At 38.4% G+C, this 16,877-nt stretch overlaps 2 protein-coding genes across 2 annotated transcripts; both read right to left on the bottom strand.

Moving 5' to 3' along the window:
- Window positions 1-902: 902 nt before the first annotated feature.
- LOC141826130 (uncharacterized) lies at window positions 903-1,748 on the bottom strand. Its single transcript, XM_074713380.1, has one exon. The coding sequence runs from the start codon at window positions 1,746-1,748 to the stop codon at window positions 903-905; it is 846 nt and encodes a 281-aa protein (XP_074569481.1).
- A 9,020-nt stretch (window positions 1,749-10,768) lies between these two features.
- On the bottom strand, window positions 10,769-13,799 carry LOC141828018 (uncharacterized). Its single transcript, XM_074715366.1, has 2 exons — window positions 11,482-13,799; window positions 10,769-11,351 (listed from the first exon to the last, which is right to left on the bottom strand). Exon 1 carries the CDS (start codon window positions 13,797-13,799, stop codon window positions 11,625-11,627), a length of 2,175 nt encoding a protein of 724 aa, XP_074571467.1. The 3' UTR covers window positions 10,769-11,351; window positions 11,482-11,624.
- Between the last annotated feature and the right edge of the window lie 3,078 nt (window positions 13,800-16,877).

Genomic DNA, 16,877 nt, shown 5'->3' with positions numbered 1-16,877 from the left:
TTTTCCTACTTTGGGCATGTAAAGGATAAAACATTAACTTCAGTATTGAAGTGATTTGTCAAAAATGTTCTTGGGTCATTCTAATTCTCTGTTAAAGTGTTTTTCCTGTCTTTTTTATCCTCCTCATTATTAATCTTCGAAGAAGAAAAGGGAGACTCTCACTTTTTCATGAGTACTCTAAAAAAACTCCTCTCTGTTTCTTCTTCTTTGCTCTTCTTTGTCCTATTTCAAGAGTGAAAGGTAGAACTCTTTATTCCTCTTTCCCTACTTAGTAAAAAGCAAAACTCGGATTGATCTATTTGTCAGAATTTTTCTCGATGCCATTTTAATTTTATGTTGAAGTATCTTTCAAATCGCTTTTGTCCTTTTCATTATTGATGTCTGAAAAACATGCACGTATCAAATTATTAGTTAACTGATGGCTTGATCATCCATAATATTTTCTTTATCTTTCTCGTTATTGATCTTCAGAGGGCACGTGTGCATCAAATTATTCGTTAATTGATAACTTGAATGTTAACTTGATCCTTCACGATATTTGATCAGAATAATTATCAATAAGTAATTATGAATAGTACTGTTCACACTAAAATTTTATCTTTTCCTCCTACTTTATTCGGAGTTTTGAGTTTTGATTTGTATACTATTTATTGTATTGTCATGCATCTGATGGTACTATTTGTGTAGATATATGTATTGGGAACTCCCTGTAGAGCTGAGTTGCTCATGCCATTTACCAGACGGAACTTTGCGTCACTTTTTGACAAAGGCAGCTCTTTTATTTAGTTGTCACTAAGTCGACATCAGACCAGATTCTTAGACTCCTCAAGGGAAGGAGTCAGGGCGCATGACTCTGACATGTAGACGCGGAGCCGCCACACTCCTGCTTCGACTTCCAAAACTTACACCATCTCTATCGCTGGATCTTCACGTCCCCCACGGCCCCGTCGTTCGTGCTCTCTGTACTCCTCCTCGCATCGGCTGCGGCACTGCCTCATTTTGCGAGGGTCGCGATATTGCTGTTCGCAGTCATCTTCGCACCGGCGGTATTCCTCCCGGGGGTCCCTGTTACCGTTCCCGCCACGGCCGCGCTCTTCTTGCTCCCGTTCTTCCCGGTACTGCTCCTCGCACTGCCGTTGGCATTGCTGTTGCTGGCGAGGACGCTCCTCTTGACACCGTTGTTGGCATCGCCGGTATTCCTCCCGAGGATCGCGGTTCCCTACGCCATCGCGGCCACGCTCTCTGCGCTCGCGCTCCTCTTGGTACCGCTCCTCGCATCGCCTTTGGCACTGCTCTTGCTGCCGCCTGTCGCCGCGCTGCCGATCACAACGCCGCTCGCACCGGCGGAGTTCTTCCTCGGGGTCTCTGTTCGTCTCGTCGCGTCCTCGCTCCTCCTCATACCGCTGCTCGCACTGCATCTCGCATTGCTGCACCTGGCGCGGGTCGCTCTGCTTCTGCCAGCACTTCTGCTTGCACTGGCGAAGCCTCTCTTGAGGATCTCGGCGCATCTCCACCACATCGTCTCCCCTGCTCCTTCCCTGTTCTCTGTGGTATTCCTCCTCGCACCTTTGCTCGCACTGGCGCCGCTGCGCTTCGCCCTGCCGACCCTGGCGGCACTCTTGCTGGCACTGCTCGAGCCGGAGCCGGGGATCGACGCTGTCGTACGAGAGCACGGAAGCAGCCGATAGAAGGGAAAGGGAGAGGAAGAGGAGCACTGCTACGAGTGCTTTTGCTTTGGCGATCGCCATAACTGTTAGATATAGATCCAAGCGATGGAAGTGATGATGGATGGAAGGATTACGATGCTTCTTATAGCAAGAGGAAAAGGTGACAATTCTGGACGATTGGGGCCACGCGGTAGTCCATGGCAGTCATGCAACTTGACGAGTGTTCACCACCGTCCTGCTCACCGAAGCCAGTTTCACAGATGGCTGGGGGCAGCAGGACCGCATGCAAATGCAAAGGTTCTTGTTAAAAGATTGATATCCAATATCACTCCGTTTAGAATAAATTATTAGAATAAATAAAAATTTTATTAATTTAAAATTATTATTATTGAACAGATTGTAAATAGAGCTAATAGTTTTTCTTTCTTTTCGTTTACTTCTTAATAATTTTTTTAAACTTATTTATAATTCTTTCCTTTCTTATCCTATCGTCCAAATTTCTCTCTAAAAACCTAATTCTTTTCACTTAACATGTTTCTTTTCTAATTAATTGGCTTCTCTTTTATGTTTATCTTAAAATCCTAAATTTAATTTTCTTCGCTTTCACCATTCTTTCTAACTGTTGAATATCATCACTTCCCTGTCTATAAATCAAATCATTTTTCTTTCCTTTTCTTTCTTTTTAATATCTCCAATTTAACATAAATTATTCTCTTTTTAATATCTTCAATTTAACATAAATTATTCCTGCTTGAGATCGTCTCCAAATGAATCATGGACATCTGATTTCTGCATTGATAAAGTAATACAAATCCCGTGACTTGCTGAAGAAGAGGGTATAGCCGATAGAGCTCCAAAGAGAAATAAGGATTAGAATGGAGATCAGGGGTACCCTGGCTCAGTCACATGGACACTCAAATCAATTCATCGGCCGGAGATGAAGAAGAAGAAGGAATGCACGAGGTGGAAAAGGTTGATTGTGTGTGTATATATATATATATACCTATGCTCGTGAGAAGCAAGGTTTATATGAAGAGTCAGAGGAGACATCACATTGACGGTAAGGGAAATATCCTATCATCCCGGTAGTTAAGGGTCTTGCCCAGGGGCGGATCCAGTATTTCATATTTGGGGGGGCCATATAATGAAAACGATATACTCATTTGAACAAAAGAATTGCCCAAAGATACATATCAAGGACCTAAGTACAAACTTACATATTCGGCTGAAACTCACCCGATTTACTTCTTCTCTTTGACTCTTCCGGTCTGCCCTTCACGCCACTGCCGCCGCCGATTGACCCTGTTACCGGCACTGCCCAATCCACCCTTCACTCACCGGCGTCCTCAGCCACCTTGCAGATCGCCGGCAATCCAAGCTGAAGTTGTTGCCGCTGCGCCCGACGAAGACACGAAGAAGACGGAGGCGCGATCGGGACCCAACGAAGGTAGACTCGCGATTTCTAGGTTTCCTTATCGGCTTATCGGGTTGGTTTAGGATCCAATAGATCAACAACCCATTAACCCTAAAACCTATTAACCAGTAACCCTAAGGGTTTAATCTAAACACATTAAAGGTTCAACTTGGGCTAGGGGGGCCATGGCCCCCCCGGGCCCCTTAATACATCCGCCCCTGGTCCTGCCATCCAGGTCTGGCACAATACAAGACCATGCCGTATTAATGGGGGTAGGTGATTTATCATTGAGTACTTTACCGTTGCATGTGTCGTTCAGGTGGTGGTGGTCGGGTGTTCAACATCGACTTCACTCTTCCTCCGCCCTTGACTTGGGTCCACAACTTATGTGGCTTATCAAAAATATAGAAAAAAAAGAGGTGATATGACCACTTTATTCATGAGATTGTTTCTTTCTAAAAAAGGGAAAAATGGTAGAGGATATCTTGGGGTATACCATAAATGGAAATGAATATCTCGGAACATATCATAAATAGAAATGAATATCTAAAAACATAAATACGCACATTCCAGAGAATGGGCACGTTGACAACCCTACCAAAGATAGTCCACCTCCATGAGTGCAGCTATGCATAGACATAAATCCTAATTTTCCTTAGCCACTTCTTTTTCTTCAAGCAAAATCTTAACTTGAGAATTGAAGTGGACTATTTGGATCCATCCCAGTGTCATTCTAATCTTCTATTGGAGTGCTTTCCAGGTACTTTCTGTCCTCCTCAATAGTAATCTCTAGGGAACATGCACATTAACCTGTTCGCTCACCAATAACTTGACTATCCATGATATTTGATCGGAACAACGCAAGAAAAAAGAATAGACGACAAGTCTTCTGTAGAGATTAGGGTAATGACATCGTACTCTCCTCACCAATGAGAAGTGAGAAAATCTCATGATGCCCTATCCTATGGAAGCATGACCTATATATAGCAATGAATCCAAATTTGTTATCAATCTATCAATAATTATATCATCTCACTATTGATTCAACCAATCGATTGATATAGATACGAACCATCTACTCAAGGACGTTACTATACTTAGTTATTTGGCACCAATACAAGTAAGTATAATAACCATAATGAAATACCTTTATAAATAGAAATATGATACAATGAGTCCATACAACAATCATCATATGATTGACTCTAGGGCTCTCACTAACAATACATTTCCGGGAGAAACACTAGGTCTTGTCCCGGGCAAGAAACACTTATTCTCATACATTCCCGAGAGAAACACTAGGTCTTGTCCCTGGGCAAGAAACTCTCATTCCCATGAATTCCTGAGCAATATAACTTGTCTCGGGCAAGGGACACATGGTTTCCTGAGCAACAGAATCTGTCCCGAGGAAGGAATGCATGGTTTCCCGAGCAACAGAACCAGTCCTGGGCAAGGAACACAGGGTCTCCCGGAGTTGGCAAGGCATGCTTAATCGATCAGGTGATCGATTAAGGCATTCTTAATTGATCAGGTGATCGATTAAGGAATGCTTAATCGATCAGTGCATCGATTAAGTGTCGCTATCCGATTTCCTCAAAAAAGTCTTTAATCGATTACAGAATCGATTGAGCTTGTCCTTAATCGATTGATCAATCGATCCTGGTGGATTCTGTGGGATATACAATTTCTTACAGAATGTTCTATAATCGATCCAACGATCGACTAACCATCCTAGTCATGGCTTAATCGATTCATCTGATTACTTGGTTTATTTCACTCGAGTCAACCACATTGGACCATGTTTCCAGAGAACACAATGATCCGGTCCGGAGATAAGCAACTAAGCCTTCTCCGACCATAGTCCGGTACAGAGAATGAGCTACCGAGCCCTCTCTGACCTAGTCCAGAGAACGAGCTATCGAGCCCTCTCTGACTTCATCTGGTTCAGAGAACGAGCTACTGAGTCCTCTCTGACCTAGTTCGGAGAACGAGCTACCGAGCCCTCTCCGACTTCATCTGGTCCAAAGAAGGAGCTACCGAGCCCTCTCTAACCTAGTCCGGAGAACGAGCTACCAAGTCCTCTCCGACTTCATCTGGTCCAGAGAACGAGCTACTGAGCCCTCTCTGACCTAGTCCGGAGAACGAGCTACCGAGCCCTCTCCGACTTCATCTGGTCCAGAGAACGAGCTACTGAGCCCTCTCTGACCTAGTCCGGAGAACGAGCTACCGAGCCCTCTCAGACTTCATCTGGTCCAGAGAACGAGCTACCGAGCCCTCTCTGACCTAGTCCGGAGAACGAGCTACCGAGCCCTCTCCGACTTCATCTATCATTTGGTTAATCTGAATATATTGAACTTAATTCTTATTCAACTAAAAATGAACTTAAATCTGTGTCAACATCAAAACAGCAATCATGACAAACTGCATCAACATTCAGAACAACAATCACTTCGTTAGACAATGCCTTTTTATAAAATTATGTACTTAACCTACTTCTTGAGAAATTCTGATCTAATTTGTCTAGGATGTGGATAGTAAGCTTCAGTTAGTTTCACTTAACTAAGCAAACCAAGCAAGGTACTCCTTACCCCACTTGACTACTTAGACCAAGCTTCCCTGACGTACTATCATCTTGCCCCACCATAGTACTATATTGGACAAGTGTCAAGCAATCATGTATCCTTAACTAACCATTTTAAGTTAAACCGAAATTTAAACATGAATAACATGATATTTATGTGCATATAATAAATAAGCATATATATGTACATGGAAGGTATGCATGAGTCAATCAAATCAAACAGTTATGATTTCTAATAATTAATTAAATTCTTAATTTGATACATTTAATATGGACCCATGAATGTGTCACCTCACTTTGACACATTTTAAATTTATATTTCCTTGGATAATATTTTAATTAATTTCATAATTATACATATTTTATTATAATTAATTTTATAGATTTTAATTATGTTTGATTGAATTATTAATTTATTTTTATTTGAATTATTAATTTTTTATTAATTATTAATTTATAATTTAAATTAAGTTATATTCCATAATTAAATGAAATTTGATGATATATAATTTTATTATTTAAATTTGAGTTCTTAATATTTAAATTTGACTTTTTAAAATTGATAAATTTATTTTCTTAAATTTTAATATGTAATTTTAAATTTTTTAGATTTAATTTTTATTTTTTAAAATTATTTATTATTTCATAATTAAAAGATACACGATTATAATTAATTTTATTATTTAAATTTTGATTTTTAATATTTAAATTTGAATTAGTATTTTTAAAGTTTGAAAGTTTATTGTTTTTAGGATTTAGTTTTGAGTTTTTAGTAGTTAGATTATTAATTTTAGAATTTATCTTGATGGATTTTGAATTTATCTCATTATTAAAATTTCCTTGATTATTTAATTCTGATTTAATATTTAACTTTGAATTATTAAATATATCTTGATGGGTTGATCTAACTTGTGTGGTTTGAGTCCACAGGAAAGTCCAGGTTGGAAGACTTGGCAAAGGATGAAGTCCCGGAGGCTAGGTCTCTTAGCAAAGGATGAAGTTCCGGAGGCACGGCGCCTCTTGGCAAAGGGAGACTTAGCACGACGAAGCTGAGGGAAACATCTCAAGCTAGTGCAAGAAAAGGCATGAGGCTTGTGGAAGGCGTTTGAAGGTTTGCGTAAATGTTAAGGGCTGAAAAAGAAGCTGAATGGAGTTTCAGCTTGATCAGTCGACTGGCCCTTGGAGCAGTCGACTGGTGGTTGATCAGAAGCACACACAGAGTTCACAGAAGAGATCATCGACTGCTCATGGTGTAGTCGACTGCTAGGTGACCGTTGGAGCAACAGCTAACCAATTAAATGCAGATTAGAGAGCCGTTGAAGCCCATTAGTCGACTGGCCCTTGGAGCAGTCGACTGATGTACGGAAAAATATAAAAATAGCAAACGACGCCGAAGAAAATAACAATACTGTTTCATCATTTTTCTGGCAAATCTCTGAGATTGTAAAAGCTTTCCTCTTCCTCCATACTTCACTAATCAATCCTGTAAAAGGAAGAGATCTGTTTGTGAGGGTTTTCTCCACCTTCGAAGCGTGCTTCATAAAGAAGGATTTTTATAGTGGAACGGTCGTCTGTGTGTGTGGAGCCTTGGACTAGTCACCTCGTTGAGGTGGATACCAAGTAAACAAATCGGGTTAGCGATTGTGCTCTTTCTCTGTTTATTTTCGCTTCCGCTAACGTTTTCGCAAGAAAGTTCAAGAAATTACTATTCACCCCCTCTAGCGAACGCACCGATCCCAACAGCTTCCAGTCGCCTGATCCTGCTTGTCCAGTCGATCGATCCTGCTTACATCAGATATCTACTGTTGGATCAACCTCCACATAACTTTCAATCACCTAATCCTACCATTTGGTCGACCGATCCTACTCCAAAGATATCCTGCAGGCAAATAACATTTATCATGTTCTTTAGTCGATCGAAAATCCTTTTTCAGTCGCCCGAACTTTCTGACTTAGCCGACTACACCTGAGTCCGCCTAAAGTTGAGTCTACTCTTGTATGGTTATAGTTTACTCAACTCTCGTCTCAACAACTTATCTTGTGCATGCTTTCTCCGACTTCTCGTCCCTCAAATATCGGAGTACTCTTTTACAACTTTTCATCCCTCGGATGCACCAAGCCCGTGACTCCCTTCCCATGCCATCCTTCACATTCACTTGTGTCTTTGGCCAAGGTCTGTTGTCTCTGATGCTCCTCATCTTTTCTGATCTCTTGAGTGTCCCATACCACCTTTTACCATATTACATCAAAACTTGAGTCATCAAGTACCTGTGTGTTCTCCTAAATCCCTACCCACTTTAAACACATACATCAAATACAGCAAGGCCTAACTTAATTTAGCGGATAACACATCAAAACTGTGGCTTGACTACTTGGGGTACTTATAATCTCTCATTTTTCGATGTGTATCAACCTAATTTAAGTTAGGGTAAACATTTACATAAGTGTAGTAAATACTAAACACAAATACTAAATAAGTGAAAACATTAAATAGCATTGCAACCCCTTATTGTCAACAAAATTCTTCTTCTAACTTAACCATTTCTCCCCCTTCATAATATAAAAAATTTGGGGATTTGGGTATTTAATATGCCCTAAGTTATCGACTTAAAAGCCATTCCCAATGGTGCTCAAAATTTTTTTAAAGTTTCAGCATTGTAGTGATTTTATTCTTCGAATAATTAATTCTTGGGAATCAGTACTATCTCGTTCTATGAAATCAAGATAATACTGTGGTTATGTTCTTCACCACAGCGTTGTTGCTGCTCTTTAAAACTAGCACCAGACCTTGTGTTAAGTGACTTGAACTCACAACTTAGCTTAGAAGACTCAGAATTAGTCATGCACATCGTACCTACCTTCTATACACTCTTCTCGTCCACTACATGTCCGTTTTTCATAATTCCAACTCTTCTAGGTCCATTAATGAGTTTTAGTCAAAATTCATTAATGGACTTAGCAAGTTCTGATTTGAGCTATTTCAAGTTCGATAGATTTCTACAATGACCATGAGTCTTATCATGCCCTAAGTTATCAACTTAGAGTCATTTCCAATGTTGCTCAAAAGGCTTTTAAAATTTTAATACTGTAGTAGTTCTTCTTTTTGAATAATAACACTATAGTGGTACTAATCCTTAAAAACTAACACCATCGTTCTATGAAATCAACAGAACACTATAATTCTATTTTTCAAATAACTACACCACAATATTATTGTTCTTTACGCAATCAAAGAATGATTCTATTTTTCAAATAACTACACTACAATATTATTGTTCATTTTTTTTAAAACTATCACCAAAAATATTTTTTATTTTTATTTATTTAATTTTTGATGTTATTGTATCTTTTCTCTTGTAATTAGTTATTAAAAAGATTAAGAAAATAATAAAATATTTTTTATTTTTTTTATTTTTATTAATGTTCCTTTAATTTTATAATTTTTTTAAATTTTTATATTTTTAAAAATTTTAAATTTTATATATATATATATATATAAGATATTATTATGTGTTTAATGACGTAAATTTAAAAAAAATCAAGATCATGACCTTTATACGAAACTCCTGAATGAAATAATTCAATTTTCACTTTTATTTTTTTTAATTTGATTCAGTTCAATTTGATACGGTTCAAATAAAAAAAATTAATTTTTTTCTTTGACTTAGGATTGAAAGACAAGAAAAATATTATCAAAATAAATACACCTTTTGATAAATATAAAAATTAAATGCCTCTTTTAAAAATTCGACAACTTTATATGCACGGCAATTGCCAAAATAAGAAAGAAAAAGAAAAAAAAATTGAACTTAATTTCTTCTGTACAATATGGATCCAGCGAAATTAGAAGAATTTCTAAAACATTAGATTGAAGTCGACTCTGATTGCTGGTATCCAGGTATCTCTCAAGTTCACTGATGGATGATGACTCGAATCCAAAATTTGCCAGATGAAATAACGTCTCTCGTGGAGTGGGCTGTTCGAAAGGATTAATTTAAAAACACATCTAGATTGAAGGGATAATCTCGTGGAGATCTTCCAACAGTTAGCATGCAATAATTTTACTCATCATCTCGAGTATAGTGAATTCGAGGATTTTACTCATCACTAAAATAAGAGAGTGATTACTAAGGATTGCCTAGGTATCATGCTAAGGATTGCCCGAGTATCATGATCCATAAAGATTAAATAAAATTTATGGAGTTGAGGTGAAAGCTAAACTCTTTATTTAAGATGAGATTACTTTGCTACAGTGCTCATAATGGAATGCTCTAAATTTCACATGTTGCTGAGCTATTTAAGCCTTGAAACTCACTGAGAGAAAGAACAAGAAAGGTTAAGATGAGAATTGAGGAATTGTTGAATACTTTGTTTCTTAGAAGATTATACTAGGACTATTATCATTTACAAGAGATAACTTAATTCAAGTGATCTTTCTTCCCCATCTTAAAAGATTAGGTTAAGGAAGTTATACATTATTGTTCAAGAATTACCCAATGAATAATAATGATGTAATGGAGAAAATTTTTAACTCTATCTGCTGACATTGAGGAGGCAAGGTTGAGCTATTCAAAAAGATAGGAAGCTAGGTCTCCCATTGTGAGGTGCCATTGAACCAAAGTAAGGGCCAATGAAGAAGTTAACTATGACACTCATGGAGTGAGCCAAGTCTCTTGCTTGTGAAAGCTTACACCGCAAGTTCGCCACAGTGTGACATTGTGAAAGCTATGATAGGACTAAAGGTAGCCCATCGTTAAGCGAATTCAGTGGAATCTAAGCCTGCCACATATGGTTTGCATTGCACAATCATCAAACAAAACTACAGTCTATGTGCAAATGTTTTACTGGCATCAAATCTAGCGACGGGTAATAACAATCACAGTAGAGGAAGGAAAGGCATCGAATGGAGAACTTGCACAGGTAAATAAGTTACAGAGATAATTAACATATGGAATACCACCTGAGGAAGAACAACCTTTGTGAGGACGAACAACCTCTGTACCATATTGAGAGGGGAAATTAAAATTTCCTACTTTTGAAATCCTAAGTAGCCCTCCACTACTTTATAAAGATTATTGATATAAAATTAATAGTACACATCCACCATGCAGCGTGGCACAATCTACATTGAAAAAAATTAAATGATAGGCATCTTATTCATCTTGAAATCAGAAATAATTTCGCACCATTAGAAAGGAAGAATGTGAGAAACGTGATGATCATAAATTAACTTACCTGTATATGTCAGATGAACTTGATACCCTATTGGAATTTCACCTCCCGGAAGCAAACGTGTAAAATGTTATTTGGCAATTACAATCACCTCTCTTCTCCAGATATTTGTTGGAAACGTCTCTTTATCTTTCATCAAATAAAGGGGCATAAATGGTTTGTGGCGTCAGTCCAGCCGGAGGTTGCTCTCTTTTGAAATGTTCTCCATGGACTGGTTTCCTTAAAAGTTTCAGATATCAGTTCATTGGTTGACTGGCATAGAAGATTGTTCATCAGTGTAGTAAAAGCTGAACTAGAACCAATATTTGGTAGATGAAAAATGCCTATCGAACAAATGAATTTTGAGACTATTGAAGCCATTTGGTTATGAAGAATGGCTGAGTAGAAGTGAAGGTAACCAGAAGCAATGTCCATGATTGTCCCGTTAGTCAACTCTAACAGGGCAGGCTCTACATCTCTGCAATAAAAGTGAGACTTAATGTTACTGATGGTGATTCAACGTAATCTAAGGAATAGCAAGAATAGTAGATATGAAGCAAGACAGCATGTGTGATATTGTAAGCACTGTGAACAAGACAATTGATCACCTAGGTTGATGTGATGATCTTCCATCATCAATCGCTGTCATTGATGTGATGAATTCCCCTTCTTGCAGCATAACAGATGTGTGTCATAGAAGCTCACTCAATGTGAAGCTTATATTTTTCAGTTTGAAACCAAACACATGTTCTCAAAACTCAGATTCCTGAAAGCATTTTTGCATTGCCTCATCACAAAGTTCAAGTGTCATCTCCACATTTTGTTCATTGTAATTAATATCAATGAAAATACTGTAGATATCTCTGTCAGCAACAAAACCTCTTGATCTCATCTCTTCGAATAATCCCCTAGCTTCCGTGAACCTTTTCTTCCTAGCAAGCCCTTTGATATATGCATTATAAGAAGTACCTCTGAGATTGAATCCCTTGCTAACCATTTCACAATGAAAATAACAAGCTTCCTTCATGTTTCGAGCTTTTGAATGTCCAGTGATCAAAATATTGTATGTGTTCTCATCCGGCATTATTCCACCAGAACACATTTCTTTGTAGATTTCTGTCACAGTCTTCATATTTTTCTCCATGGAATATTGCTTCATAAGAGAGTTGTACGTTGTCGTGTTTGGCATTATACTCTTTTTGACCATCCATTCCAAAAGTCTCCTCCCATCCTCCAACAACCCAGCAGTACAAAAGCCATTCATCAAAACATTAAAAGTAACAATAGTAGGTTGAATACCTTTGTCGAGCATCTCTCTAAGAAGGTTGTGGGCCTGATCCATGTCGCCTGATTTGCAATAAGCGTCCATGAGAGTGGTATAAGGGTAAGCATCTGGCTTAAGTCCTGCCGCTTCCATGTCCACCATGATCTGCACTGCCTGCTCTATATTACCAACTTTACAAAGGCCATTTATCAATGAATTGTAGGTGAATTCATTGAGCTCTAGTCCTTTTCCAGACACCTCATGCAAGAGTTCATTTGCGGCCTCTACCTCCCCTTGTTTACAAAGGCCATCTGCCAATGCAGTGTATGTGACTACATTTGGAACATAACCTGCCCGAACCATCTCATTGTGGAGATAAAAGGCATCTTTGATCTTTCCTTCCTTGCAGTAGCCATCAATCAATGCAGTGTAAGTAACTTCATCAGGACTCCACCCTCTGTTAATCATCTCTTGCAACATTTTATTTGCTTCTGCCATCTTTCCACTCCTAGCGAGTCCATATATCACTGAAGTATAAGTCACTGCATCGGGAACTAGTTGGCTTTTCTTCATTTCTTCAACAAGCCGATACACTGCATTCAGATTACCGCTTTTGGAGTAGCCATTAATCAGAGTAGTATATACAGAACGATCTGGAGCTACACCACGGTGCAACATTTCCACAAACATCCTCTCTGCATCTACTAACTTCCCATCCTTGCATAAGAGAGTGATTATACTGTTATACGTAAAGGCATTGGCAGCCAAGCCCTTGTTGCTCATTTCTTCGAACAACTCCATCGCCTTAGGAAGTTGCCCTTCGTTACAATATCCTTGAATGAGGGTACTAAAGGTTATAACGTCAGGTGAAGCATCCGCATTGCCTTCCATCCCAAGCAGGACTCCATGGGCTTCTTGAGTCTTTCCGGCGCAGCAGAGACTGTGAATTAGGATGTTATGAGACTTACTGTCCCATCGAAGACCAAGTTCCTGAAACTCGGCAAATGTACTCGGCAAATGGTCAAGCGTCAGACGAGCAAGCAACGCATTACAAGAATCAGAGGATACGATGATTCCGTAAGTGACCAAGTGGCGGAACAGGGCGCGTGCCTCGTCGAGCCTATTGATATCAACGATGGCACGGAAGAGCAAATCGTAGACGGAGGGGATAGAGGACCAATACTTGTAGGTGTAGAACACTCGACCAACAAAATTACGATGGGAGAGTAGGCCGTCGCGGAGCAAACGGCGTGCGCCAGAAAGGTCCGCTGAGACAACGGAGAGGTGGGCACCGATGGCTAGGGCCTCGGCTGGGACGGGGCGCCTGCAGGAGCGGAACCAGTCGAGGAGCGCGAGGGCGAGGTCAGGGTGGGAGCGGAGGTACGGGAGGGACCAGATGAGGTGGTCGGCGCGAAAAACGGTTGCGAAGGGGCCTAGCACTTCGCTTGTAGACTCCAACCGGCGCTGCTTGAGGGCGGTGACGACGCTGCGGACGAGGTCAGCATCGCGGATGGCAGGCTTCTTGGGGGAGTATTCTGGAAATGGGCGGATGGAAGTGGTGAGGGAATCTATGGGCGGAGAGTGACGTCGGCCGGAGAGCAGGCGGCGGTACACGATGGGGAAGATGCTCCTTTGCCTTTCAGCTGCGGCGTGGACGAGCATGAGAGAGGGTTCGGAGTCCCCACCTGTTGTTCCTCCACCGCAAGTGGCGCGGCCTAATTAACCAGTGTAATTAGTTCGCTGGGCCGGAGGCCCAAATTTCAACGCTTGCTTGCACCCCTTCTAGCGGAATTAGGTTGTGTTTCTAATGTGTAATACATTTTTCACTTTATCATATGAAAAAAATAAAAATTGCAAGTCAGACACCAATAATGGATAACATGCTTAATTCAAATAATAATTTTAATGGAATATGGTCAATTTTAATGGAACTCTTCTACCGTCTCTTGCAAGTCTTATATTGAATGGAAGATTTCCAAATAATAATGGAAGATGGTCAATTTTAATGGAAGATTTCCAAATAATAATTTTCTTGCAAGTCTGTCTTATATTGAACTCTTCTACCGTCTCTTGCAAGTCTAACATCTATTACTTGAACATGCTTAATTCATCTATCCCCATCTCTTCTATATGAGTGATCTTAGATATGTCATTTTGACATTTTTCATCACTTTGTTAATATATATAATGATAGGGGAAGAAGAAGGTTCGAGGAAGATTTGGACTTGTTGGTAATTATAATAGTCTTTGCTCTTAGCCTTTTATTAGCTTGAGTAGCTAGCTAGCAACTCTAACATAGGGGAGACACAAACTTTGCCACTGGATGGAGTCCATTGGATCTCCTAAGAAGGTTCACATTTGCGCCTAACATGACACAACCTGATCCTTAATTAGTAAGTTGTGCTAGGTCCAAGCCAGTTACGGACCACCAAATCAGTTTAATACTACTATGTAAAAGATTCAAAAAAATTAACATTTGGAAATTAGAGGAGGAGGTATAAAAAAAGGATTAAAAGAAAAGAAAACTAAACTAAACAAAAAGGAAACTTCCAGGAAGAAAAGAAAAAGATGAACAAGGAACTCATGGTGGCTTAGCCACGTGCTTGCAACCAATCATTAATCGTTTCATGTCACCACATGTTCACACTAAATTAGGGGTGGATGGACTGCCCCACGACGGTGAAAGAAAAGGTGTTCTGCCTAATTTTGAATAGAATAGTTTTGTTTAAAAAATGATAATCCCAATTAGTTGCATTGACTCAATTTCTAGGTGATCGATTTGGTCCTATAGAAGTTTCTTTCCCATCGGTCACCAGACTAAATCGGGAAGTGCACGTAGCGGCCAACTCAAATGCCCAACATCCTTTGATTGCAATTTCCATTTGGAGAAATTTTTTTTACAAATATACCGTAGTTGAAGATCGAATCGCGAGTGCCTGGATGACAACCTGGATGTTCTACCGCGGCACCATGACCCCCAGGGACTAGACTAATTTTGTTCAAGATGAAAGAAAAGGTGTTCTGCCTAATTTCGCATAGACAAGAAATTGACCAATATCAATCCATACCCATATTTCAAATCTCTTACTTTTCTTAATTTTGCACCAAATGCATGGAGAAAACTGCCTCGACTCTCATAATTTCAAATCTGTCTTTTTATCCCTTCTTTACGTAAACAATGTATGAAAATGCATTAAAAGCTCTTTTGGGCTTAAAATTCATTTGTTATATATATATATATATATATATATATATATATATTCCCTAAATAGCATTATTACATATTTAACTCTCAAATATTTTAAACTCTGTTTTTCTTTTACTATCTTTCACTTCTTTGATAATTATGCAAAATAGTAGATTTGCCGCTCAATATTATGAAATTCAATGTTTTTTAAAAAAAAATCTGTACCATTAATTGCAAGTATTATAATACATTTGACTTTCAAAGTTTTAAATTCACATTTTTACCTCCAGCAGTTGGACAACCATGCAAAATTATAAATTGCCCCTCAAATTTTATATGTTTAATTAAACAATTTTCAAACTATATGTAACTCTCATTTCCAATATTCTCATTTAAAAAAAAAATGTTTTGTTGATAGAAATACTACATATTTTTACCCTCGAATTTATCATATTGACCTATATTTTAAAATGTTTTTTAAATTACACATTGTCCTATTTTTTGTTTTTTTTTGAAAAAAATTCACGAGGTTGACTCTACTATTAGTTGCAATACTACACGTTTAACCCTTACATTTCTTTAAATCGTAGTTTTACTCTCCTTGAACTCTTAGATGGTTACGTTTTAATATATTGCTCAAATCTAAACCTGAAATCATTTAACAATCGTTTTACCAAGATTTATGTGTTGTTCTTGTGAAATGTGTTTCATATGTTGCTGTAATCAATTTTTATCAAGATTGATCAAATTCGAATTGAATTTCGATATTTGATTAATATGTTTGATGGTAGAGCAAGATGTTAGTAAAAAAAAGATTGTTAGAGAAAGAGATTATTGGTGCAATCGGGTCATGGTTCATCAAGATGGATAATTGAACGAAAAGTTAAGTAAATTAAAGTTGATCGAATATTTGGTAGTGGAAAAGTCCAAATGAGTCCTAGTTGATCAGACATTTGGTAGTTGGAAGTCTAATAGTAAGTTGACAAGAGTAAAATCCAAGTGAATCATAGAAGATCGAACATTTGACATGAGATGTGAAATTCAAATGGGTTAAGGTTGATTGGATACTTGACATTGAGGAAAATTCAAACAAGTCAAGGAGAATCAGATATTAAATAATGAAAAAATCCTAGCAAATCAAGGTTGTTCAAATATTAGACAGGAGATGAGAAGTCTTAGCAAATTAAGGTTAATCAATGTTAGGTAATAGTGAAGTCTTAACAAGTCAAGATTGATCATATATTAGTCAATGGTGAAGTCTCAATAAATTAAAATTAATTAGATATCAAGCAAAGAAAATCTTATTAGGTCAAAGTTGACTAAATGATAAACCAAAGAAATCTTGGTTGGTTGAGGTCAACCGAATACTGTTGAGACCATTGACATTGTTAGAGAGGCTGAATAACAATTCATAATTTATCATTTGTCAATCATGCTTATTGGTGTGCTCATTTACAAAATATTAATACGCAATGAAAATAGGTACAAGAAACAAAAACACAAGCACAAGAGATGAGATTTTACTCCACGACCTACCATCCTAGCAATGATCC

This window comes from Curcuma longa, chromosome 4 (genome assembly GCF_044706935.1).
Source record: "Curcuma longa cultivar G26 ecotype Majalengka, Jawa Barat chromosome 4, ITB_CL_G26_1.1, whole genome shotgun sequence".
NCBI lineage: Eukaryota > Viridiplantae > Streptophyta > Magnoliopsida > Zingiberales > Zingiberaceae > Curcuma > Curcuma longa.
This window is presented reverse-complemented; position numbering and strand designations above follow the sequence as displayed.